At 49.8% G+C, this 25884-nt stretch overlaps 1 protein-coding gene across 18 annotated transcripts in view; it reads left to right on the top strand.

The window, feature by feature from the left end:
• Window positions 1-24931, top strand: part of MAP6 (microtubule associated protein 6) — a 68382-nt gene extending 43451 nt beyond the window's left edge. For 16 of the 18 annotated variants that reach the window (XM_025419624.3, XM_025419637.1, XM_035703875.2 and 13 more), the window contains 3 exons: window positions 3825-4038; window positions 5949-6145; window positions 23795-24931. In XM_025419624.3, coding sequence (XP_025275409.3) covers window positions 3825-4038; window positions 5949-6145; window positions 23795-24788 — 1405 coding nt within the window. In that variant the 3' untranslated portion in view covers window positions 24789-24931. Of the gene's footprint in view, window positions 1-3824; window positions 4039-4414; window positions 4629-5948; window positions 9101-23794 lie in introns of those variants that run through there. The other 2 variants (XM_049098721.1, XM_025419632.3) reach the window with 2 other exon arrangements.
• Window positions 24932-25884: the final 953 nt, after the last annotated feature.

A 25884-nucleotide genomic window follows, 5' to 3' on the forward strand; every position in this document is an offset into this window, starting at 1 on the left:
CAGTCTCATCAACCCTGTGAGGTAGGGCTTGTGTCAGTCCTTTCCAAATGAGCTCCCTGCAGGTCAGAGCAGGTGAGGTCCTGGCCTAAGGGTTAGATCTGGGATTGAGCCCGGGTTTATCTCACTCCAAAGCCTGCGCTCTTGCCAGTGAAGCACCTTCTTTGTCCTGTCCCAGGCTCTATGCTTCTCCACACCTTATTAACCTCTGTCTGCACCTCCCTGAGCCCTGTATATCATTTTCTCCTGAGGGCCTATGTTTCTTTGTTTCTGCTAATGACCACCCTCCACACCCTGAGCAGCTCACCTGCTCTCTGAACCTGCCCCAGACTTAGAGGGCTGCCTGAATTCCCTTTGTCCACTTCTCTGTCTCTATCCTTTAGTGCGCCCTTCAGAATCCTTTTTCCCTCTGTCCCTTTGTCCTATTTACTTGGGGTCACACATGAACAGATCCTGACCTACTAAACCATAGCTGCCTCAGTCATGGCTTACCCTCCCCTGTGGGACACATGCTACACCCATGGCTGGTGTTTGGTAAATGCCAAATGAATAAATGAATGAATGGCCAAGCTGAAATCTGGCTGCATGGACAGGGGAATCCATGGTGGCAGGGGACCATGAACTCATGGCAAGAGGCTCTGGACATGATTGACCTGAAAGTGGGGTCCATATTGCTCTGGGAGGAGCTCACATTTCAACTCTGCTTCTTTGCCAGCTGTTTGGCCTTATGCAAGCCACCTAACCTCTCTGAGCCTTGGTTACCTTCTCTTGGTTATCTTCCCTCGTAAAGGAGGTATAATACTACCTCCTTTCAAAGTTGTTGTAAGGATTATAGAGAATATACTAAAAAAAAAAAAAAACTGGCAAGCTTATAAAAGGTGTCTGTTGAGTGGTAACTAATTCTTTTTTTGTGGAATATGATTAGTTATTGTTTGTGGCTGGGGAAGGTTTTGTGGAGAGTTCAAAGAAAGTTCTAAGTAGCAGAATTTGGTTTTTTCAACTTAATATCTGTCAGAATTACAGTGAACTTATCATGGGACTCACTAACATGGCCTCACATGAAGAGCAGTTGTTTAAGAGCAGGGGCTACCAAACTGCTCCCACAAGGACACATCCCATGGATGCTGCTCACACTGATGCTCACAGTGAAACACCTGCCAGCCCACGGCAGCCAGGGCACAGATGCAGAAAGCTGTAGAAGCTAGCCTGGGAGGGACAATCCAGAAAAAGTTCCTAGGGCCAGTGTAGACCTATGTCAATCCTAATTCTGAAAGCAGGCAGGGGTAGGAGCAAAGAACTCAGGGCTCTGCCATTATATATTCAGGAACCAGACTGTTAACTAGTAAGCCACTTATAAGGGGCTTCAGCAGTACTCTAGTCCTGAAGGGTAGGAGGGAGGTGGGAGGGCCTGGAGCCCTCAGCAGACTGTGGTAGCCACAGCCCCCAGTGTGACCCAGGCCAGCCCTAGGTCTGTGTGGAGAGCCAGAATGGCTCAGAAGTCAGGTCACAGTAACTGGTGGAACCCATGGAAGTGTAAAAGGGTGGAGGAAAGGACAGGAAAGGATATAATGTGGCCTTGATACCAGAAGAGATGGGTGCCATTAACAGAATCAGGAGGGCCTCAGCCCTCCAAGATCCCTTCTCCCCTCAGGTTCTCGTCTCAGTGGGTAGCACAGCCACTTATAAACCAAAATCCTGGAGTCTCTCCAGATTCCCCTTGACCCTGGCCTCCCACGGCTCAGCCGCTTTCAAGTCCTGCCTGCTTCCCTCTTGACTCCAAGCCACTCTGTCCGCACTGCCACTGTCCTGGTTCATATTTCTGTTTTCCTCCCAACTCACTGCTCAGTCTCCTGTCCAGTCTCCCGACTCGCATCTCCCCGTCTGTCCACCATTCACCTGCTGCCAAAGTTCTCTCTCCCCAAACTAATCTGGCCACATTCACCTTTGGCTTGGAACCATTTGGCAACTCCTTGTTATAGTCCAGACCATCCCCTCAGCATGGCTGGCAGGACCTCATGATCTGTCCGGCCTCTGTGCCCTTCCTCACAAGCTTCAACTCAACCACCCTAATTGCCTGTGGAAGGCCATGTATTGGCAGCCTCTTGGCATACCCTTCATTCCACCTAGAACCCTGGCTGGCTCTCTGTCCTGTCTCTGACTCCACTCCAGAACCCATATTCTGGACTCCCTCCTGGGCTGGCCTCGGCTGTGTTCCCCACCCCCCCTTCTTATTGCTGTGAATGAATGAATGAATGAATGAATGAGAGAAAGAAATTGAATGATGAAGGAATGAAGACAATTTGGCAGGGGAGACATGATGCTCTGGTTCTAGGGATGTTGAGTTTGAGTTGGTAAAGCCCCTAGATGGGGGTTCAAGCTGCACTGGAAAGGCAAGCCTGAAGCTTGGGTAGGGTCTCTTAAGAAACTCTAGGCTCTCTGCTCACGAATGAGCCAGTTCCCCTCAGGAGGTCAAATGACCAGCAAGCGGCTCAGTGTTACCAAACCAGCTTCATCAACCCAGAGAGCCTCCGAGCTAGAAGGACATGATAAGGACATGGTCTGGTCTGAGTCTTTTCTTTTTTTTTTTTTTTTTTGATAGGTGTGGAAACCAAGGCTCAGAGAGAGGAGAGGTCAGCTCGACAGCTTGTTAGAGGCAGTGCTAGGATCCTCGTGACTCTCACAGCTTCAACTCCTTCTGCCCTCCCCTGTGGCCTCCTGTTGGTGCCACTCATCTCTGACCCCCCCAGGAGGGCGTTATCAATGAGAGTGAAGAAGGCCCTGAAAGAACCTAAGCACAACTATGCACAGCCTAACTCTTCCTTTCCTACAACACAGCCTCTCATGGACCCAAATGAGAACAGATCCATTGAATGTCATGCACTCAGCAAACAGGACGGGCCCTATGGCCCCCATCAGCAGCCACATGTTTTTACCCTGTTTTGTACTTTGTCCCCATCTAGTCTCCAGCCCTAGAACAGATCAGGAGCAGCTGATTAGAATCTATGAGATCCTAACAGGAAAAATAAGAACATGGACACACCGACTCAGGAAAAAGCAGCAAATGGTGTGATGGTGTGATTATAGGGTCAGGACCAATAACCATTCACACCAGAGTGGGCGAAGACTCTCCTGCACACACACACACACACACACACACACACAACACGAGTCCTGCCAGTGACATCCACATCACGTTCCGGTACATTTTGCTTATTGGTGACCTGCAAGCATTTAGACATCTCATGAGTATTTTCACTGACAGTGATTAAGATTGTTAAATCTCTGGCAGTGTAAGAAGTAAGCCATCTGCTATCAAGAGGAGGAATTATCCTTAAGGATTCTGGCTAACAAAGGGTCTCCATCATAACAAGGCAGGGAAGCGGACTGGCATTTATGGTTGGCCACGGCAGACCAGGCACACAGTCTAACACATCTCATTTTCACACTCGCCACCCCACGCCCAGCAGGCATTCAATCACAGAGGTTGAACTCATGCATGACGGAATGGACTGAGTGTTTTCAGCCTCATTTTAGATATCACAAAAACGAGGCCCAAAGATTAGAATTGTCTACCCATGATCACACGGTGGTAGCTGGCAGCCTGAGCTCCTCCTCCCTACAAGGGCTATTGCCACAACCTGCATCCACCTGGCAGGAGGGAAACCATGTGCTTCCTGGTGAGGAGACATGAAGTTCACAGTTTGGCCACCCTTGCGTCAGCACCACAAGCACTAACTGAGAGCTTGCTCTGTTTGCAGCCCTGGACCAGGAGCACTGCATCCTTGCACGTAATGTTTCACGTCACTTATGCTTTCTTTGATTCACAGGAATGAATTCAGAGCATGGACGGACATCAAGCCTGTGAAACCGATAAAAGCCAGGCCCCAGTACAAGCCCCCAGATGATAAGATGGCTCATGAGACCAGCTACAGTGCCCAGTTCAAAGGGGAAGCCAATAAGCCGACACCAGCCGACAATAAGGTCATCGATCGCAGAAGAATACGCAGCCTCTACAGCGAACCTTTCAAGGAACCCCCAAAGGTGAGACAGATCTTGTGAAGAACCTTTCAGCCCAACCTAGAACCAAGGGGTTAACTGCAGCAAAGTGTGAGGGCCACTCAGGGGTCCGTCCGGCCTGCCTGGCCAGCCCCCCATGGCTCCCCAGAAAATCCCTCCTCTTCTTGGAAGTGCAAGATGACCAAGGGGCTTCTTAGCAGGAACCTTTGCTAAATTCACAGGGAATGTTAAAAAGGAACAGTGCCTAAAATAAAACAGCTCCAAGACTGGCAGGTGTTCAGAGAACTAGCTTCTGGTTTTGAGAACACCCCCCACCCCCCGCCCCGCCCCAACAAGTGGCAGAGAACCTCGCCTGAGCTCTCAGTTCCTCTTCTTAAAGTAATTGCTTTTGCCCCTATAGGGCTGGCCCTGGAGGCATCTCGCTGGCTTCCTTCCCACCCTGCCCCTGCCACATTCTCAGCTCCAATCCATGGATGCATCCTTGCTCCCTTTTCTCCTTTTCCTCCATAAATACTGTGCACCATCGGTTCCCAGTCTGTAGCAGCACACCTGTCACATCAGCTGCAAGATGCCTTCCGGGTAATTTGTTACGATAATAAACAGTTTGTAAGTGATTTACATTTCTAAGTAACTTCCAAGGGATTCAGGGATTTCCACATAATAACACTACTTTGCCTTATTCACATCCCAGTCCACACTCCTGAGGGGGAGAATCCAGTTGGAGACTCAGCTGGAAGCAGGAATCATAAATGCCACAGCTGCTTCTGTGAAGCCCAGCCACATGGAATTGTGCAAATAGCTACTTTTTATCTATAAGAGCAGGGGAAGTGTGAGATCCTTTCCTCTGCTCTTGTTGGAAAGTCTTGCACTGGAGTAGTTTGCTATTTGTCCCAGGACTGATTCACAGGTAAAATAGGTCACCAACCCAATTTGCCTGGACTCTTCCACTTGTAGCTCTGTTCCATGGAAGCCCTTGGTCCCCGGGGCAAACCAGGATGACTGGTCATGTTACATACAGGTCAGAGGTGACCGAAAAGCCCTGGATCTCACTGAGTGAGTGCCTAGCCTGTGAGGGCCAACGTCATCTCTGTCCATCCTCCACAAATAAGATGGGGCCCAGGACATAGTCTTCACACAAATGAAGACCGAAGGGGAGGAAGGAGGGAAGTTTGGAGAAAGTGAACCCAGAGATAGAGGGTATGTGGAGGGGACCATACCCAGTGGCCCCAGAGTTCTCGGGAAAGAGAGGGCCAGGCCATCTCCTGGGAGTGGCGGGCAGTGCGGAAGGCCTCGCTGAGATGAGTCGGCCTGGCCCATTTCTCCACACGAGCTCACCTTCCGGGAGACAGAAAAGGAGGAAAGACCAGCTTATATGGTGGTGACGGCTTCCCCCTTCAAATCTTAGCATCTTCTATCCACACAGGTGTATTTCTTATTAATACCTGTCCGTCATGGGTGGCCACAGCCCCACGCCTCACCGCCTCTGCGGTCTGGGCCTCTCATGGCTGAGGAGAGCAGAACAGTTTCCACTGGAGGTGACCCCTATCCCTTCTGCTCACATTTCATTGACTAAAGCAAATCCCAGGCCTGCCCGAGTGGAACAGACTGATGCGGTATATACTCTTCCCACAGGGAGGGGCAGCAGCTAGAGCAAAAGAGTAACCTCATCCGCCACAGTGGTGACAGCCCCAGGCCGGGGAGCCAACGTGGCCGGGAGCGTGTGGCCAAAATAACTCAGCAGCCGGTCCAGGCGGGAGCGGCCAGATGAGCCGTGTCCCTGAACGTACTTTCCACGCAGCGCTCCCTCAATGTCAAGTGGCATCGTTACAGTTCCCATTTAGCTAATCGTGTCTTCTCTCTAACTTCTCTCTCCCATTCCCTCCCTCTTTTTGTGTTTCCGTACTTGCGGTCTGTCTGTCCGTCTCTCCGAGCAGGTGGAAAAACCTAGCGTTCAGAGTTCCAAACCAAAAAAGACCTCAGCGACCCATAAGCCCCCGAGGAAGGCCAAAGACAAGCAGGTGGTGTCGGGCCGGGCCTCCAAGAAAAAGAGCGCAGAGGGCCCCAGCGCCACCCAACCCGACGACAAGGAGCAAAGTAAAGAGATGAACAATAAACTGGCTGAGGCTAAAGAGTAAATTTCACTGCACTTTCCTTTTATTCTTCTCCCCCCCCCTTTTTTTTAAACCAACCAACCAACAAAAAAGGCCACAAAATTGCTTAGAGGCTTCTCCTCTGCCTTGGTCCTGAGTGTTCCAGGAGCTCTTGGGTTTGGTTTCATAGACGGAGCGCATGCCTCGTCCTCCAAATCTAGACTGGCCGGGCTAAGTGCGGCTCGGGCGTCCATGCCGCGGGGGCCCCCCGGAACACCAGGAACCCCGGGAAGCGTTGTTCACTGGTTGTGCCTCCCACAGCAGGTGGGACTGCTCGCTGGCTGGTGAGGGAGGCAGGTGGGCCTTAGTGCAGAGGCGCTTCCTCACGGCCGGAAGAGTCCCAGTGGCACCTGGGCATGCCCGTAGGGTGCCCTCCTCTTCTCCCCCCACCCCAGGTCTGTGTCAGTGATCCATTCTGAACCTTAGGTAAATGCGTTCTTTTCCAAAATTCAAAGGGTTATCACGAGCTAGAGAAGCTCGCCTTCGGGGCTTCGGTGATTGACAACATTTCTGGAAATATCAAGAAAGCAAAAAACCTTGGCCTTAATGTCCATAAAGTGAATTGTGTCTGTTAAGTTTAAGTGATTTTTTTTTCTAGGCTTTTCTGTTAGAAATGTGGGACTGCGTTTAGTTTCCTATCAGTGGGCTTTGCATTGAACTCTAAGTCCTAGATATGCCCCTGGTGACTAAAGGCAGGCCAGGGTGAGAAGGTTAGGTGTTTGAAGTGCATTTTAGATATAATGGGAAGATGAAAACAACGAGGAGATTGTTCTCTGTTTACCCTCAGCCCATCCAGTGCTACCAATTTTGCAGAGCAACTGGTTACAAATGACTGAGGCAGAGAAAGTTCAGGGGGTAGGGGTAGTGTATTTAGAATGTGGCTTCCTTGCTTCTGAGAAACACAAGGTGGGAAGTAGATGTAGTAACAAGTGTGGCGATGTTCACTCTCCCTCCCTGAGCTGTGTTTGCTCTGTTCCTTGGAGAGGACAGAGGATTCTGGGCTTCAGGTTAGTGGAGGAGTCTGTGGCTTAGCTAAAGATTAGGAGAGTTCCCTACTAAGTGATTAGCAAGAATTTTTGACCTCACTGATGAATATGAAGCAGCTCTCGCTGTATCGTGTTTCGCGTGTCTGTGTGGCCAGCGCCCCCTGGGGTGGCAAGTGGCACCTTAGTTGTGCTAGCGTTGTGTTGTAGGCATTAGTCAGAGAGTTGTAAAAAGACCCCTAGTGCTCACAAGGGAACCCAAAATACCTACCAGAAAAATTGCATTTGCAAACCTTGTGACATGTCCATTGCTCGGTATGCTTTGTTACTCCTGTGCTTTAAGTCCTTACCGTTGCCAACACCGTGACGTGGCTGGGCTGTCGTCTGGTGCCACGCCTCTGCTGTGGAAGGACATTGGTGGTGAGCAGGGTCCCAGAGCTCCTCACCGCCGCAATCCCTTTCAGTCCTCGTGGTGTGGAGGACGCAGGGCCTCCACCAGGCCTCTCCTGTTCTGACCATTCAAGCAGCAAAGTCTCTGTTTACACCATTCTGTTGGTCACCTTGGGGCTGATTGAGAAGTCTTTTGCAGATTCATTGAGTGTGTGCTTTGTGGGCCACATCTGTTAAGAGAACAAGACTCCTGGAAATGAGGTGCTCAGCCAGGCCCACTGTCATCTTCCTTTCTATCTCAGGGTGTGGAACTGAGATGAAGCTTCACAGCAGTTGGAAAATATTAGGGAGTTTCAGTGTTTGTGCATCATGAATTTTGAAGCCTGTCTGGAAATGACCAGAGCAGATCTGAGTACTGATCCTAGCTATTTGCTAGCTAACCTTAACATTAACCAGAGAGCTCTGTCAACATGATCTTAACTTTACCCAGATAATTTGCCAATGTATGTTCATTCCCTCAAGGTGTGGCATTAGTCAGGCATGTTCATGTTAGCCACAATCTGGATTTCTCCGTAGAACAGTCATATATGCTTTGCAGATCAAGTAAATCAAACCTTCCGATGCCCAGAGGAATAGTGGTTCCACCTTTGAGTACTGATTGCCTGTGTGCCAGACGCCATGCTAGACGTGCTGGGTACCATACATAAATCCGTCCCCACAGCAGCACAACCAGAAGAATACTTAGGACTTGATCTCTGTGTCTGAGTCAAGTTTGTTTGCCCAAATTGTAGCTTCCCACCCTCCTTGCAGCCCCAGGCACTGAATTTCCAACCCCGGTCCCCTTGCAGCTTCAGATGTGACCTAATGTCTTTCCAACCCTTCAGGCTCCCCGTCTTTTTAACTCCCGCAACTGAGAAAACTCTGATTTGTAGTCCACTTTGACTCTTGAATGTGTCACTTCATGGCTAGAAACTTCTTTGATTTCTACTGTTTACAAATAAAACTCAGCCAGTCTCATTCTGTATCCCAAACATACTGATCGAAACTGATTCTGGTTTCACAAAACAGTGTTTCGGTTTTGCCTTTCTGAAGATGACCAAGCTTCCAATGCCTGTCTGTCCCTTTCCGTAATCTCCCTACCGATTCCTGAGCTCCCCTGGCAAGAGAGCGAGGCCTGAAGCTTTCCTATTGTCTGCTTCGCTTGCCTGCAAAAATAATCCCTAAGGCTGTGTGTTGGCTCCCCCAAGTGTTTCGTTATCTGCTGGTGCTTCCAACAGGTCCGTTCTACCTTTGCCTCTCCAAGGCAGACAGGAAGTGTCTAATTACGATTTTGTGGCCTGGATTTTGTTGCATACCACAGATTGTCTATGTAATGTGTAGCGCACACCTCTCTTGGTGCTAATTCATTCCTGCTGTTAGTAAGAAAATGACGACAAATATTCATGTATAGCCAATTGATTGTGACGTGCTTGTGGTCTGTGCTTGCTCAGAAACAAACAAACAAACAAACAAACAAACAGTTTTTTTTTTCCAATTACAAATAAATGCTAAAGACGAACACCACTTTCTTGATCTTATTTCCTTGGTAAGGCCCAGCTGAGAGCTGAGTAGGTGAAGGAATCAACCTTTGCCATTTGAGCCACTCTCCACGAGATGAGCTGTACCCTACAGTTTTTCTGGGGTTCTCCATAATGCAGCTTGACTCTTTTAGATTGCCTCTCAGATACTAATTGCAAGCAGTCAGAGCTAAGTGTTGGGAAAGGCGAAGATGGACCGAGAGACCCACTGGCCAACAAGGTAGTGTAACGTTTTGATCCCATGTTGCTGGGGATGAGTGACTGCCTGCACCCAGCACTGCGTCGCCACGCTGGGAGGCCGGGCCCTCATTCTCCACCCCCTTCCCCGTCAACCTGCGGGTTTCCTCTGATAACTGTGAAGTTTCCACCCTCTAGGGACTGGCTCACTGTGTGGGTTATGGGGGCAACCGTCTTGTGTGTGGCTAACACCGGGGAGTGGGAATAGCCAGAAGGAAAGTTCAAGTAGGTAACAGCAGACCAGGTAGCTGGTTGCTCACAGGAGGGACAGGTTTCTTCCTACCAGGCATGGGGAATCAGAAGGCTTCACTGGGGAGGGAACCTTGGAGGATGGGTGGTTTGTGGGTGTGCAGGGCACATGGGGCAGCCCTACAGATGTGGGAGGGGGCCTCAGAGCTAGGGCCAGGTTTGACCGCTTGGATATCCTTCTACTAAAGTGGGAGACAACAGGTTATATACTTGCGGTATGGGACCCCTCTTCCTCTTACTAACATATGTTGATTGAATACCTAATGTGTGCTGGGCACCAGGGAACCAGGATGATTGAGACCCCACCTCTGGTCACTGTGGGGCATGAAGGAGGAGCCTGTTCTAGCTGGTTCCATGGATCAGGGACAACTTCAGTGGATGAGCAGGTGGTGACCAGGTGAACAGAGTCTGGGGTGGCCAAGGCGTGCCAGACAAAAGGAGCTGCAAGAGCAAATGTGTGGAGGGGCCCAACACCAGGTGAGCTCAGGTGCTGGGGGAGCAGCTCACTCAGGGAGGGTCGAGGCAAGGGCCGTAAAGTGCAGAGACCGTCAGGGAGAGTGGCACGTGAATGGGCGTTTACTAACGGGGATCTCCATTCCATACATGCAGACCGCACCCCCCCACCTTTGCATGCTCTCCGCCATCATGCTTCCTGCCCTTACCCACAGAGCGGACAACAACCACGGGTCCTCTCTTGCTTTAGGCTAGGAGCTCTGGGCTGGGACTTTTATTCTATTACCGGCCCCCAATTTCTGGGTTTTGGGGAGAAGCCATGGTGGGAATCAATCAAGGGTCGTATATTTGAAAACCCACAATATATTTGTTTTCCAGATGAACAGGAAGCATTCCACCCACCTGCTTCTGTACAAGGCAGAGAACACAAAATTGTATTTAATAAATAAAACATACATAAAGGTACATTATTCAGCTCTTTTGTGATCAGTTAAGAGTTGCTTTGGTCAAAACCAGGGATCGAGAGAGGTAGAAAGACAGGAGAAAAACAACGGGTAGAAATAGAGACAGAGAGGGGGAAAGACCCACAGAAAGACACACATCTGAGGACACTGATAATAAGCTGAGAGAAGGTGAGATGTACTCAGAATCAGGGAGGGGGCATGGACCCAGCAGCAGAGGAGGCAGGAAGCTGGAGAGGCTTCATCTGTGTGCCCCGGGATCAAGGCCTCACCCAGAGCCTCAGCCTCTCCGAGCTGCCCCAAGCCCGGGAGGCAAATCTATAACCCATTACTGGTGTCACCTCTCCAAACAGCTAACCAAATTAAAACCAGCCCTCTAGTTTTAAAATAGGTCATTATTACTAAGTTAGTTATAAGTATATCGTAATTCTTCCTTACAGTTTGTGTGTTCTTAGGAAATCCTTCCCTCAGTTTTTGTTTGTTTTGGTTTGGTTTTTTGCACTAGGGTTTAAAACTTTATAACCTGCTTCTCCTAGATCTGGGGAGCATCAAGGCCCACTTCACAAAGGTTAGCAACTCCCTTAAAGTGTCAACGTGGTTTCAAGATCCTTTTCCTGCTAAAATGTCTCAAAGCAGTTGGCATTTTCAGGACCACAGATACAAGTTTCTTTCAGCTTATAGCCTGTGGACTATCCACGGTTACAGCAGGACCCTACCCCAGCTCCACCTGAGGCCCCAGAGGAGAGACCACTGTCTCAAAGGGATGGAACCTTTCTTAGGCTCCACTTTTACAGAGGCAGGCACATAGCCCAAACCTCCTCCATCCCACTGCCATTTGATGCCCAGATCCTCAGAACACCTAGACCATCCCAGAATACCTATAATAGTAGAACCAGCATCATTACACACCTTATTATGTGAACAGGTTCACATGGGCAGTGCATTTAGGCATTAACAAGGTTCTCGGATGGCATCATTGCCAGCTGTGTAACCCTGTGTCCTTCCCTAAGTACTGTCAGCCCTGGTGTTCTCCTCTGAAAATGGGGACACTGACCCCCACCTCAGAGGTGAGGACTGCGGGTAGAAAGACATGATGTCTATAGGGAACCCACGACGGACACTAGATGAAGATCATTTCAGGCCCTCTTCCTTCTTTTTACAGTCCTCAACAGGTCCGAGTTCACTGTCTCTGACGGAGAGTTAGCTTTAGGTAATCTCAGATAATCCCGGAGGCTGACTGAGGCAAACACTCCACTGGAGAAGAAGGCTTTCAAAGAATTCTAGCTACTGAATCACCTTGTGTCCATGGACCTATCAATTACATCTTAACAATTTACATTTATTTATTGACTGCCCACAAAGCATTTCTCTCTGTGCCATTCTAGTAACCCCTCCTAGTGTGGACAAGGAGGGGAAGCTCAGAGAGGAGGGGCATCTGCGTGGAGCCTGAGTCTTCTGCTCCTAGGCCTGCACTGCTTCCCTCCCTCACCTGAGGGAGGCTGGGGCTGGCCTGAAGTCCCAGCCTTCAGACATCAGAATCATCAGCCTTCAGACAAGTTGGATTCTTAACTAAAGCTGCACCCACACCCCACAGGGCCTTGGTCTAGTCAGGACACTGCAAGCCCTCCAGTAGGCTTACCTAAGATCTTCTTTAAATCTTGGGACCCCGATGCAAATGGGGAGAGTTAAGAATTCCATCAGGTCTCTACACACAACTGACTCAAACATCCTGCCTGAGCCGACCAACTGTCTCAGCCAGATATACAGGTTTTCTCCTTTGGCTACTAAATTAACTGGTCAGGTAACTAGAACACATGGTTACTGGACACAGAATGATCTAACAAATTTTTCATTCATAAGAAATCTATTTGGTACTGGAGATACCGAGAGAAAACTGACGTCCATTTCCTGAGGCATTGGATCAGAGACCACCATTCTGTGCTGCTTCCTTCAAACAGCAGAACCGAGCTTAACTCTTTGTCCTTTGTCCTCATACAAATGGTCCTCAATTGCTTGTTGACTTGACATGGTCTATGACAATCTCAACTCAGACATCTTATCCGGGGCCAAGGGAGCTTCAGATGCTGGGGTAAATAAATTCCTGCCGCTGCTGCTGGTTTAAGCTGCCAGAGGGATCTTTAGAACATGCAAATCTGACCATGTCACACTCTGCCTTCAACCACCCATGGGCTCCTTGCGGCCCGCAGAAGTTTACTGTCCCCTCAGTGCACCATGCTGCTTCTCACCTCCATGCCTTCCCCCACGCCGCCCCGCCTGCTCCGATTGCCCTCCTCCTGCTTCTCCACCTGGCTAACTCATCCTTCGAGACTCCGCTCAGGAGACCGCTCCAGGAAGCCTTTCCCGCACCTCCCAGGCTGGGTAAGATGCTCCCTGTGTGTGTCTTCATCACAGAACTCACCACATAAACTTCCACCTGCTCGTGTGTGTGTATGTGTGTGTGTGTGTTCCCCACCCTCCCTCCAACTAGACTGTGCTCCCCCAGGGCCAGGACCAGCTCCTTCTGCTCACCTTTGTAGCCCTAGCTGCTGGCCCGATGCCTACCTCAGAGAATGTCTTCTAAATTGTTTGTTGAATGAATAATGAGTGAGTGAGTGAATGATGAGATGCACCATCTGCCTCCATATTCATCACGGCGCCTCCACACGGCTTTGTTCTACCTAATAACTGCCTCTGCTCACACTAAAGGGATGGTTTCAAGAGAGGTCACGGCACAGATCACAGAGCAGTCAATGGCTGGTTTTACAATGGCCAGCCTGCCTCTGTTCTTTATGCAGCCACTTTTTCTAACCAGGCCTGACTTCAAAAAAAGCAAAGACTCTTGGTTACAAGGTAATCTTAAAAGGTTGGTTAATCCCACCCCCTGCCCAGTGTAGATCTCCTAACTTCATGATGGCAGAGAGGCATCCCCCTGGGGAGGTCTCTTAGAAAGGAGGCCTGGGAATTTGAGCCAACAGGCCTGGTTTTAAATCCAAGCTCTACTATTTACTAGCTGTGTGACCTTGGCTGAGTCTCTTAATCTCTTTGAGCCCCAAAGAGATAGCAGTAATACAAGTATCTATCACTGTCCAAATCCGTTTGGTTCCCAAACCCAAAAAGTAGGAGTTAGGTCAGCAAGGGACATAGTATTATTTGAAGCTTTTGATTCCAGACTTTAACAGGTAGGAAGAGTTCTAACAGCTAGCTGATCCGCAGGACTGTCTGTTATGAGGGCCCAGTGAGGGCAAAAGCCCACTGTCAACTACAAAGTGGAATATCCTTTCCTGGATGGTTTTGCTGACTCCGGGTCCCAACAGCATGGTGGCATGTGGATTTACATGTGGTAAATCCACTAACCCTGTCACACAACAGCCTGAGATAGAGCCCACCTAGGGGTTGGTCCTTGCTACCCTCCTACCCCCAGCCCTTTCCCGGCCTGCCCTCTCCGTGCACACCCTGTAATCACCCGGTTCAGATTCCATTTCTGCAATTACACATTCATTTTAATTGAGCCCCTCTGGACACATGAAACCAATTTTGATTAATTGCTCAAGATCTCATCCTTTGCATTAGATGGAGTGGGAAGAAAGGACAAAAATTGATTTGCAAGTTCCTGGGAGCACAGAGCTAGAAGAACTGAGCCTCTACTGCCTGGTTGCCTTAGTTCAGCACTTTACATTTTGAAAAGGGTCATTAGCAGGATTATCAGATTCTTGGCAGCCCATTGAGACAGGCAGCTCTGCCTTTGACTTTGCCTTCTTGGCGTTAAACCAACTGAGGATGCGTTTTGAAATTCTTATTATACAACTGGGAATCTGTTTAGTTTTTCTTAGGTTATATTTAGAAAAGATGGTTTAACAGCGCAACAACACAGGGCAGAAAACCTAGTCATCTAGCATGCCCCATGCGACCATCTCCCTGGGCTTCACAACATCGCATCTGCCTGCAGGGAACCTAGAGTGATGGCGAGAACTCTGAGCTAGGAATCTGCGGGGTCGCGGTTCCACGCTGGTAAGATGCAGAGTTGGCACAGCCTCCAGGAAGGAAAAGAACATTTATTTGGCCTTCACACCCTTGCCCTCACTGAACCCTCACATAAAGGCTAGAGAGTTTGGAAGTCTTTACAGATAAAGAAATCAAGACTTAGTGATTAAATGACAGAGTCACACAACTTGTAAGTGGTGGGCCAGGATTGGAAGCCAAGTTTGGGTTACTAAAACCCACTCTTTGTCCAGCTCTTGGGACTATCTCTAGGATTTCAGTTGTGAAGATGTGTGTCATCGGCTTCTTTGTCCTGTCCTGTCCCTGCTCCAAATCCTTCAAGGACTCTGGGTGCTCTCATCATCCATAGAAAATGAGTCAGATGAAGGAAGGTCACAGATGCTGTTTGATCAGCACAGTCACTACCCCTACCCACTCTCTGCATGGTAAGCCCCCATCCCCATCCCTAATTAAGCCTTGTGGTGGCAGCATTATTCCTACCTGTGGTCCTAGCTGTTCCCTCTGTGCTGATGTGCCACATCTGGGTGGACTCTGTGGGGCTCTAAGCTGGTAGGCGGATTGACAGCCGTACAGGTAGGGCCTACAGGTATGGATGTAGATGGGTACTCTTAGGCCAAGGTGCTGCTGCTTTCTGGGACTATCTCCTCCTTTTTTTTTTTCTTAAGATTTTATTTATTTATTCATGAGAGACACAGAAAGAGAGGCAGAGACACAGGCAGAGGGAGAAGAAATAGGCTCCCTGCAGGAGCCTAATATGGGACTGGATCCTGAGACTCCAGGATCATGACCTGAACCAAAGGCAGAAGGTCAACCGCTGAGGCACCCAGGTATCCCCTGGGACTATCTTCTTTACAGGGTCTGCTGAATACCAGGTGGTAAGCCTGGGGGAGTCCTTGTTAGTGGATGCTGGAGGGGCTTGAGGTGAAGGGGGCCTGGGGGCCTAGCCCCCAGAGAAGCAACTCTCTCAGGAGGTGCAGTTGGGAGCTTAGGCCTGGGGACCTGCAGAGGTCAGTGGCTCCAGCCTCCTGCACCAGGCCTGTTCAGACCTCTGTGGAGGAGTGTGGAATCTCTCTAGTTGGTGTCCCATCCCTCAGGGATATTGTTGTAGAGAGGAAAGAGCTTGATTCAAGTCTGTCCTCCTGGGTAAAAGTCTCAACGTCGCCACAGACTCACTCTGTGACCTTAGGCAACCCCTTCCCCTTTCTGAACCTTGTTTCCACCCACAGCTGGAAAATGAGGGATGCCGGGGCCACCCACACACACACCTCCCACCTGCCTGGCCCACAGGGCTGCTGTGAGAATACAATGTGCCACCTTGTATGGCAAGCCCTGCTCGAAAACCATAAAGAAAAGTTACCGTTTGGAAAGACAGAAAGGTGTGAACGTGGTTAAAAATAGGACATGATTTGTGTCAGGGAAACGTGGCTGTTAGAATTTGATCTTGCGTGAGTTACCTTTACAATGTCTCACTCCTACCAGGTGCCTGCCCCTTGCCTGAGCTCTACTTCTCCACTCTATTGGGTGGCTTGGTGCATAGTGGGCATTTATTAAATGTTGATGGAAGGAAGGTGAGAAGGAAGACGGGGAGGGGAGAAGGGGAGGAGAGGGAAGGAAAGAGGTGACGATCACCATGGTCTCACCCCAATCTGGAGGGGCAGCTAAGAACAGTGGGGCAACATATCTGCTGGGGCTGCGGCGAGTGGGGAGGGCTCCGTGGGAACACGGAGAAGGAGGACTGACCCCTTGGTGGTGGAGGGTTTCACTGCGGAAGTGGCTCTGTATCTGAATCCCTACCCGCTGGAGAGGAGAGGGGGTTGCAGGCAGCTTGGGGGGGTGGTGGCAGGCATGGTGCGGGCAGCAGCCCTGATGTGGCTGAGAGAAACAAAGCAGCCAAGAGCTAAGTGGATGGAGTTACAGACTCCAGGGCCCAGGCCGTGTGTCTTGCTTAGAGACCACACCTGCAACGTCCCTTCCGATTTTAGGGGTCACACTTCCCAAGGGAGAGGGAGCCCACCTAGACATGTCATAAGGAGAGCAGTGCAAATGGGGAGGACTCTGGAAAGCAAATATCTGAACTGTTGTAAGGAGTGTGCTGCCCAGAAAACCCAGGAAGAAGGACACAACTGCTTCTCCCTTCAGATATCCGTGAGGCTGTCCGGGGATAGGCAGTGTGGCATCCTCCGAAAGGGTGGCACCAGAGTACAGGACCGGGCCCGGGGCAGAGCACAGAAGCAGGTTTCTGCTCCGGGTCTAAACACTAGGCCACCAAACCAAATAGTGGGCTGCATCACCAGGTGATGGGGCTGCATGGCAGGGACATAGGAGCAGAAGTTCAGGGGACCTGATGATCTGGTCTGTCCTTCCAGCTCTGGACGCCTTTCATCTGGCTCCGTAGGTGTTGTGCTTTCATAGGGCGGAGAGAGAGGACTTCTCTAGCAAAGTGACATCTCTGTCCCAGAAGGGACCTTGGGCCTCTCTGGTTGAAGAGACATACTGATGAAGGCTTTGGGCTAGGGCTGATGAGGGTGCCAACACACTGGTAGCTCTACAGTGGGTGTGATGTGTGCGTACAGGTCTGTCCCGTGCTGCTCACAGGGGGCTCCTTAAGGGCCCCACTGTCATTCACTCCTGTGCCCCCACACAGGGCCTAGCCAACTTTGTCCAATGAATGGATAAAAGAGAACAAAATAAAACAGAATGAGGAGGAAAAGCTACACACCAGCGGTTTGTTCCTCACACAAATCTGTGGGTGCCACTATAAGCCAGACCCCAGATACTGGCGATAAAAGATGAACAAAGCAGCGCATGGAGCGCACCAGCAGAAGAGGCAGGTCATTACCAAACACCATAGTAATTGCTAAAACAGAGGCCACCGTGGAATCTGTGGGGGAGAGAGGCAGGAGTGGGAGTTCTTGTCTTGAGAATGCCTTGTCTCCTGCAGATTCTTTAGAGAAGGTTTCCTAGGCACCTCCCCTCTGGTAGCTGCATTTCGTATACCGTCTTGGAAGCTTTGTTTATGTCTGGGAAATGTGGGCTCCTGCATGAGACCCATGGGGGCAGACAGAGGAGAGCAAAGCCATCAGATTGCCTTGTCCACTGTCTCCCCAGCCTTCGCCAGAGCCCCTGAGGTGCAGTCGGCCTGGGCCGTGCCTCAGCCCCTCCTCCCCACTTTACTTCAAGTGAGTTGGCTCCATCCCCTCTACCCATCCACTAAGATGTTGAGAGGCTTGTGTTTTAGTCTTGGATCTGCTATGCATTGGCTGTGTGGCTTGAGGAGAGGCACTTGCCCACTCTGAGCCAGTTCCCCATCTGCAGGGTAACACAACTAGACTAACTCAGTCCCTCTTTGGAGTTAACATCTACTAAACATCACCCATATTCCAGAGATCACGTCATGAGTATTCACATATACTAATCCTCCTAAAAGGATGAACATTGTAATCCCCATTTTATAGATTTATGGGTGCTGAGGTATAGAGACTGGCAGGCCCATGACATCCCTTGGGCTAGGAATGTGTTGGATCAGCATTCAAACCCAGTTCTGGCTCCAGCCCAGCTACGACACTTTCTCCTCCATCAGGCTGCTCTTTACATTAGAAGACATGATCTATGTGAAAGCACCTGGCACTGGTTACTGCTCAGGAAACAGGAGTTTCTTTCTTCCCCAGGGTTTTCCCAAGCTGTGGAGGCAGAGGATTCATGGACAGGGTCCACAGGTCCCTGATTTCTGAACAGGGTCCTCCTATAGGAGCACTGTCCTAGCTCTGGACTGCTTTGATGGTGCATCAGGAGACAGTCTAGTGAGGGGAAAAAGAGAAAAGAGCCACATGGGTGGATGATGGAATTAGAATTATGTGCAAGGGCGGAACCAGCAGGAGGGAAAGAAGCCCTTTTTCCAGATAATCTCCAGCAGGGCTCGATAATCCTGTTTCCAGACTCTGATAAAGGCCAGTGTGTGTGTGTATCCAGGAGGCATTGCCTGTCTCCATGGTAACAGGAGAAAGGGCAGAAAATTAAGTTCCCAAGACTTAGAATGTCTCATGTAACCTTGGAACATTAAATTTTGCAAAGAAGACGGAGCCTGGCACAGAAAGGCTCTCATTTATTCATTCATTCGACAAGTATTCAGTTGGGGCCTTCCCTGTGGTTTTAGGTACCAACAATACAGTGATATGCAAAGTCAGCATGGTCCTGCCCTCTGAATGCTTCAATCCAGCAGGGAAAACATTAATCCAGAAGAATGCAAGTTATGAGCTGTGTTAAGGGGTAGGGGAGTACTGGGGACTACGCGAGCCTATAGCAGGTGACCTGGTCACATCGGTGGGGTCAGGGAAGGCTTTCCTGGCAAAGTGCTCCAGTGAGCTGAGAGATGGAAGATGAGTACACATTAACCAGGGCAAGGGGGAGCAAGAGAATGTTCTGGGAGGAGACAGCAGCACATGCAAAGCCAGAATGGAAAGGAGCAGGGCACACAGAGCCAGGAAGACAGTGGGAGCAGGTTGGTCAGCGAGGTGGGGCCGTGTAACAGGTTTCACTCTTTATTCTGAGTGCAAGGAGAGCCATGAAGCATTGTAAGCAGGGAAGGGGGTTGCTTTTTGGAAAGGCCATTCTGCATGAAGAATGGACTGGAGGAGCAAGAGAAGCTACCAGCTAGGGAGCTGTGACAGCAGTCCACGGAGATGACGGCACAGCTTGCACGGCGGGGTGGGGGAGGGAGGGAAGGAGGGAAAGGAGGATTATTGAGAGGTAAATGTTAAGAGCTGGAACAGATGGCTCCTGGTAGATTGGGTGATGGTTTTAAGAAAAAGGGAGACATCAAAGATGACTCTGGGGTTCTGGCTCAGGCCGTGGGAGAGATGATGAAGCAGGTCTCAGCACTAATTTGTAAATCCTTGCATTTGATTTTCTTTGTTGCCGGTGTTATGCTGGGCACTGGGGCTGTGGCTGGTGGGGGATGAGCTCACAGTCAACTGCAGGGAGGACTGACGTTGATGGGAGGGGGGGAATGTGTGAACCTGGGAGAGACTGTAAGGTGGTACATGAGGGAAGTCTCCATTGGGGAGATGCCACCAGGACCTTGCGAGGAGGGTCTGAGCCTAGCTGCCAGGACAGATAGGCAAAATGGTGACAGGGGGCAGTCCAGGAGGCAGAGACAAACCAACAAAGCACTGGGAGTGTGTAAAACAGCATGGACTGGCCAGAGGGCAGTGCAAGGGGGGTGAGTGTGCAGGGCTGGGCCCCCTACTCCCTGCCTTCATCCACGGCTGCTGTGAGAGTTGGGTGAGCTACAGTAAGGAGTACGTGAGCATCTAGGAAGCTGTTGTTACTGCACTTGATGGGAATGGACTTAACCATGTGATGCACCAAAGCACTCTACAAATGTCAAGAGTTGTGATTTCATAGCCCTGCCCAACGGGATCAACTGATCCTCTGTCATAGTGGTTCCTGATGTTTGTATCGTTCTCCCCATTTTACAGGTGGGGAAACTGAGGTCTATAGTAGTTGAGTAATTACCCAAGATCTTGCAGGTAATGAGCAGCACAGAGGCCAAGATAAACCCAACAGGCTGTTCTAGTTGATGAGAGGGTATGCAGGCTGTGGGGAAGAGGGGGCCCGTGGCATGTGCTGTCCTGAGAAGGTCTGCAGCTGGCTCAGGGCTCCAGATTGGGTTGTGGGGGTTAGGCCATGCCCTAGGACAGCTGGCACATGGGCTGAGCAGGGCTGAATGCAGCCCATCTCGACTCAACAACTGGCTTCCACCCGGAGGGCTCAGCTTCACCTCACAAGGCACAGTGTGTGTGGCTTCCGCCAGTCTTAACTGGGAATGGTGGGGCGTTTTTACAGATGGGGAGACTTGCAGGACACTGTGGAACCAAGTGATGACCAATCAGTGTCAGTGTGAGTTTTATGTCACCCTTGAGGGTGGTTCTGTTCGTAGGAAAATCAGCTGAGGCCGCTTTGGTTTTATTTTTAATTATTATTATTTTTTAAGATTTTTATTTTTGGGTAATCTCTACACCCAATGTGGGGTGTCGAACTCACAAGCCCAAGATCAAGAGTTGCACACTCCACTGACTGAGCCAGCCAGGTTCCCCAAGGCCACTTTGGTTTTAAAAATTAATGCTTAATTTATAAAAGTAACACTTTAAAAACCTAGTAAAATTCAACAATCTCTTTTGAGGGGGATTGCGTAACCTAATTAATTCAGCTCCACTAAATAATTTAAATTAAATTGCAAATAATTTAAAATAAACTAAGCTTCAAAATAGAACTATTGGGTTATCATAAAAGTTCCATTGTTGTTTTCAAAATTTATAAAATTGTCCTGTATCTTTCAACTTAAAACCACAAATCTAAATTAATTATTCCATTACATATTTTATACTGGAATCAATCAGATACTTTTTTTAAAAAATATTTTATTTATTTATTCATGAGAGAAAGAGAGAGAGGCAGAGACACAGGCAGAGGGAGAAGCAGGCTCCATGCAGGAAGCCTGACGTGGGACTAGATCCCAGGTCTCTGGGATCAGGCCCTGGGCTAAAGGCAGTGCTAATCCACTGAGCCACCAGGGCTGCCCTGATCAGATACTTTTTTAACATCACAAATATTTTCAAAATAAATCTACATATATTTTTTCTTAATACCAAAAAAGGGCCATATGGTAGCTTTGATTTTATTTATCCTTTCTAATCTTCATTCTAAACCTCCCCATGAGTAAGGACACTGACTAACGAAACAGGTTCACTAGCCAAAGTAATCTAGGATCCTGTATTTGAGCAAATTTAGGGTTAACTCACAGGGGGCCGAGAGGCTCATTTGGCAGAACGTGAGGAATGGCTGGGAGCCAACGCTCAAATACCCAGGGAAATGCATTTTGCCCACACTATGGGGCCAGCACCCTGTCCCATCCCCATGCCAGCCAGGACGCTGAGTCCGTGTCCTGCCAGTGAGGTAGGTTTTGCAGGGCAAGGCCCCAAGATCAAGTTAAGCTCTGCCACCTTTTGTGCCTCCTATCTCAGCTCTGTCACCCCCAGGTTCACTACCTGATGGGATTCATCTAATCAATTTTCTACCTGATTCTATTCTGAATTGGGTGTTTTGTGTTTCCTCTCTGGCCCGCCTCCCAGTATTAGGTGTATGACGATGCCATCCTTGGATTCTGCATACGTCTCACGGCGTTGCCTGGCTCTCTCTGCAAACAATAAGGTCCCACTGATGGCAGCCAGCTGTGTGCATCTGGCCAGAGCAACTGTGCTCTGTGTCATGTGAGCCAGGGAGCCACCTTGGTCCCTGTGTGTCCACTGTGAGGCTCAGAGACACCCAGAGGGATTGGCAAAGCCTGCCCATGCCACTGTGTACTCTGCTGAGAGATGTAGGCTCCCGAGATCGCTCAAGATGCCAAACACAGTAAAAAGCTTCTGGATCGAGATGACATGTCAGAATAAAAATAGTCCAAATATGTGTAACTTTACTTCTAAGTCAATAGAAAAATAATTGTAATATTGTATAGGAATGTCATAGTACCAGGTGCTTACGTACATGATCTCTTACATAAATTTCTTTAAAAAAATATTTTATTTATTTATTTATTAATGAGAGACACACAGAGAGAGAGGCAGAGACATAGGCAGAGGGAGAAGCAGGCTCCATGCAGGGAGCCCGACGTGGGACTCGATCCCAGGTCTCCAGGATCACACCCCGGACCGAAGGCAGGTGCTAAACCACTGCCCTCTTACATAAATTTCTGAGTAAATATCATCCAATGAGGTAGATGACAAACTTGAGGCCAAGACAGAGGAAGCCATAATGAACTATGAAAGTCTTAGCAAGTAGGGGTCTTACTGACCAGCTTTGATAAGCAGGTAAGACACAGTCCTAAAAGCTAATAGGAACTGTTAAAATGCTGAAGTGGTTTTCAGCTTAGAGACTCAACTGGCCACAAAGTGTAAAAGTGTAATAATAGCTCCCCTGTACTGAGCAGCTACTGTGTGCCAGGCATGACACGGGACAGAGCGCAAGCTCCGGGAGTGGAAAGACCCAAACTCTAGAATCTGTTCAGGTCCCTCCCTTTCCATATCACTTGCTCTCTCAGGACCTCAGTTTTTTTATCTGACTAGTAAGGGTAATCAAATCCTCTCGCATGCTTCATGGGGTTGCTGGGGTGCTGAAATGAACCAGTAAAAGAAGTGATTTGGAAAGTGGAATGTGCTAGAGCTGCGTAAGGGTCTGTGACACTGGCTGAGTGGCTGCTCTTGAGTAGCAAATTTCAGCCTGGCCTGCAAGGAAGGAGTGTGCATTCTAAACTAGACTGGGGGCCCTGAGCGTGGCAAGGTTTACCCTTGGTGTCAATGATGTCCCCTGCTCTCCACCAAGCAGAGCGGCCAAGGGCTGAGGCAAGCATCTGCAGTGAATCCTAGTGACAGGCTTGGGCTCGGCCACAGGGAAATGAGCCCCAGAGCCTTGGAGTAAGTGAAGGCAACAGCCCAGGGACAGTAGAGGGAGCTAGAAGTGGGGACAGAGCGAGGGGAGCAGGGCCTCTTCGCTGCCTGAATGGCGGAGTCCCAGCCATCACCTGCCAAAGGTGAGGCCAATGGCAGCGGCGCAGGCAACAGTGTGGTGCGTTGTAGACAGAGAATTTAAATGCAGTAATAAAACCAATGAAAAGCCAGTCTGCTTTTTATTATCACCTTGTGTAGGCTATTCTAAACAGTGTTAATGTTAAAATACTTTTCCCTTTGCAGGGACAGGGGTCAGAGGGACATTCCCCTGCCTTCTCTCGTCCCTCTCCACAGCCGGCCCTTACAAGGGATGTGGGGAGGGGTAGGAGCCTCAGGAGGCCCTGAGAAGGAGGCAAGTGCCCCGGCCTGTAGGGCCGTCTGAGTGGATAGCTAAGATGGGCTTGCAGGAGGGCCCAGTTATCACGGAGGAAGGAGAGCAGATTCGGTGGAGTATGGGGTGGACGGGCTGCTGGGACGGCCACAGGAGGACTCTGAGTCCTGCTACAATACTGCCCTCGTCACCTGGGTGCCACCCGCTGTGCCACGCGCAGGTTATAATCAATTGGCAAGCACATCGAATGACTGATTCCAGAACCTGCCCCTCACCCCACCCCACGTTCTGTACTAAGAACATGCAAAGTAGATTCTCCTCTTGGCTCTCCGGCAAGAGCTACCCTGCCCAGGCTCCACTAGGCCAAGACTTCTCAGGCAATCTGTGCTCTGCCCAATCCTTGGCCCGCCCTCTGGCCCTCACAGTGACTACCTCTCTCTCCTCTGCAGGAGCCAGATTGAGCCCACCAGTGAATCAAGTAAGAATCGTGGTCCTATAGCCACAGAGCCAGACAAGGATCAAAGTCCCGTGGGCCCAGGGCCTCTGAAAGATCAAGGTCCTGTGATCCAAGAGCGTCCAAAAGATCAAGGCCCCATGGCTCCAGAGCCTCTGAAGGGTCAAGCTCCTGTGGTCTCGGGGCCTCCAAAGGATCTAGGTCCCATGGTCCCCACACCAGTTAAGGATCAAGATCACGGGGCCCCAGAGCCTTTAAAAAATGAAGGTTCTGTGGCCTCAGGCCCAGTAAAGGACCAAGCTTCCTTGGTCCCAGTGCCTCCAAGAAACCAAAGTCCTATGGTTCCAGCAGCAGTTAAGGATAAAGGTCCCATGGTACCAGAGCCTTCAAAAGATCAAGGTCCCATGGTCTCAGCACCTGTCAAGGATCAAGGTCCCATGGTCTCAGCGCCTGTCAAGGATCAAGGTCCCATGATCTCAGCACCTGTCAAGGATCAAGGTCCTATGGTTTCAGAGCATCTGAAGGATCAAAATGCTGCAGTCACCGCAGCTGTAAAAAATGAAGGTCTTGTGCTCTCTGAGCCTGTAAAGAATCAAGATTTAGTGATTCCGGAGCCAGTCAAGGATCAAGGTGGAGCGGTCCCAGAGATTCTGAAGGATCACGAGTCGGTGGCTGTGGCGCATGTAAAGAATCAAGGTCCTGTGGTCCCAGTACTAGCCAAGGATCAAGGACCTGTAGTCCCAGAGCCTCCAAAGAATCAAGATTCCGTGGTCCCTGAGCCTGTGAAGAATCAAGTTCCTATAACTCCAGTGCCTCTGAAAGATCAAGACCTTCTGGTGTCACCACCAGCAAAGGACCAAGGTCCTGTGGTTCCCGAACCTCTGAAGACTCAAGGTCCCAAGGGCCCTCAGCTGCCCACTGTCTCACCTCCACCCCCTGTCATGATCCCAACTGTCCCCCATGCGGAATATATTGAGAGTTCCCCCTGACACTCACCCCTTGACATGCCAAGTAAGGAGCTGGCAAGTGGCAGTGCTCCCTCCCAGGGGCGGAAAAGACACATATTTAATCTGCATGAAACACGTACTGTATAGTCTTGCTGGAATCTAATAAAACTGGTCCCTCTGGCTCAGCGGTGTTTCTCTCTGGCTCTACTGAGTGTGTGTGTGTACGTGTGTGTGTGCACGCACGCATGTGCGTGCGCATATGCACTTGTGTACACCAGGCACGCTTAAAATTGGGCAAGCAGGACCCTGCATTCTTCCGTCTGGGCCAGACAAGTCGAAATCCCTGGCTCCTACGAGTAGACAGCATAAGATGGGAGGGGGTGGGAGATGCTAGGAGATTGAGGATGGGACCCCATCACAACACTGTGAGGCAGGACCAACCTGTGTTTCTCCTTCACTCTCACACTCCACAGCACTTCACGTCTGACACTCCACATAAAACAATTATCTGACACCACCTGGGTGTCCTGCAATTTGACTCACTTCTGACACTATCTACCCAGAGATAGCACTGGGCCCATAGGTTTTTAGGGCTCAGTCCCACAACACTGCCCCCAAGCCCACATTTCAGATGCTAATTGCTAGTCCCAGGTTGTTATTTATACTTCTGACTGTGGCCTATAATTTGGGATTTCCACAATCCCGTATCTGGGTTCAGTAATTTGCTAGAATGTCTCATAGAACTCAGGGTAACACTTAGGTTTCCTGGTTTATCATAAAAGGATAAAGGATACTGATGAACATCCAGATGGAAGAGATGTGTGGGGTAAAGTATGGGGGAAGGGGCAGGAAACTTCCACACCATCACCAGGCATGCCACCCTCTCAGTACCTTGAGTGACCCAGCAGCTTTTCAAACCCTGTACTTTGGGGGGGTTTATGGAGGCTTTATCGTGTAGGCATGATCCATTATTAACTCAATGTCCAGCCCCTCTCCCCTTCCCAGAAGATAGGGGTAGGGCTGAAAGTTCCAAGCTTCTAATCATGGCTTGGTCTTTCTGGTGTCCAGCACCCATTCTGAAGCTATCCCAGAGACTACCAACAGTTGCCTCACTGAAACAAGACAATCCTATCACCTA

This window comes from Canis lupus, chromosome 21, assembly GCF_003254725.2.
Source record: "Canis lupus dingo isolate Sandy chromosome 21, ASM325472v2, whole genome shotgun sequence".
In the NCBI taxonomy this organism is placed as follows: Eukaryota; Metazoa; Chordata; class Mammalia; order Carnivora; family Canidae; genus Canis; species Canis lupus.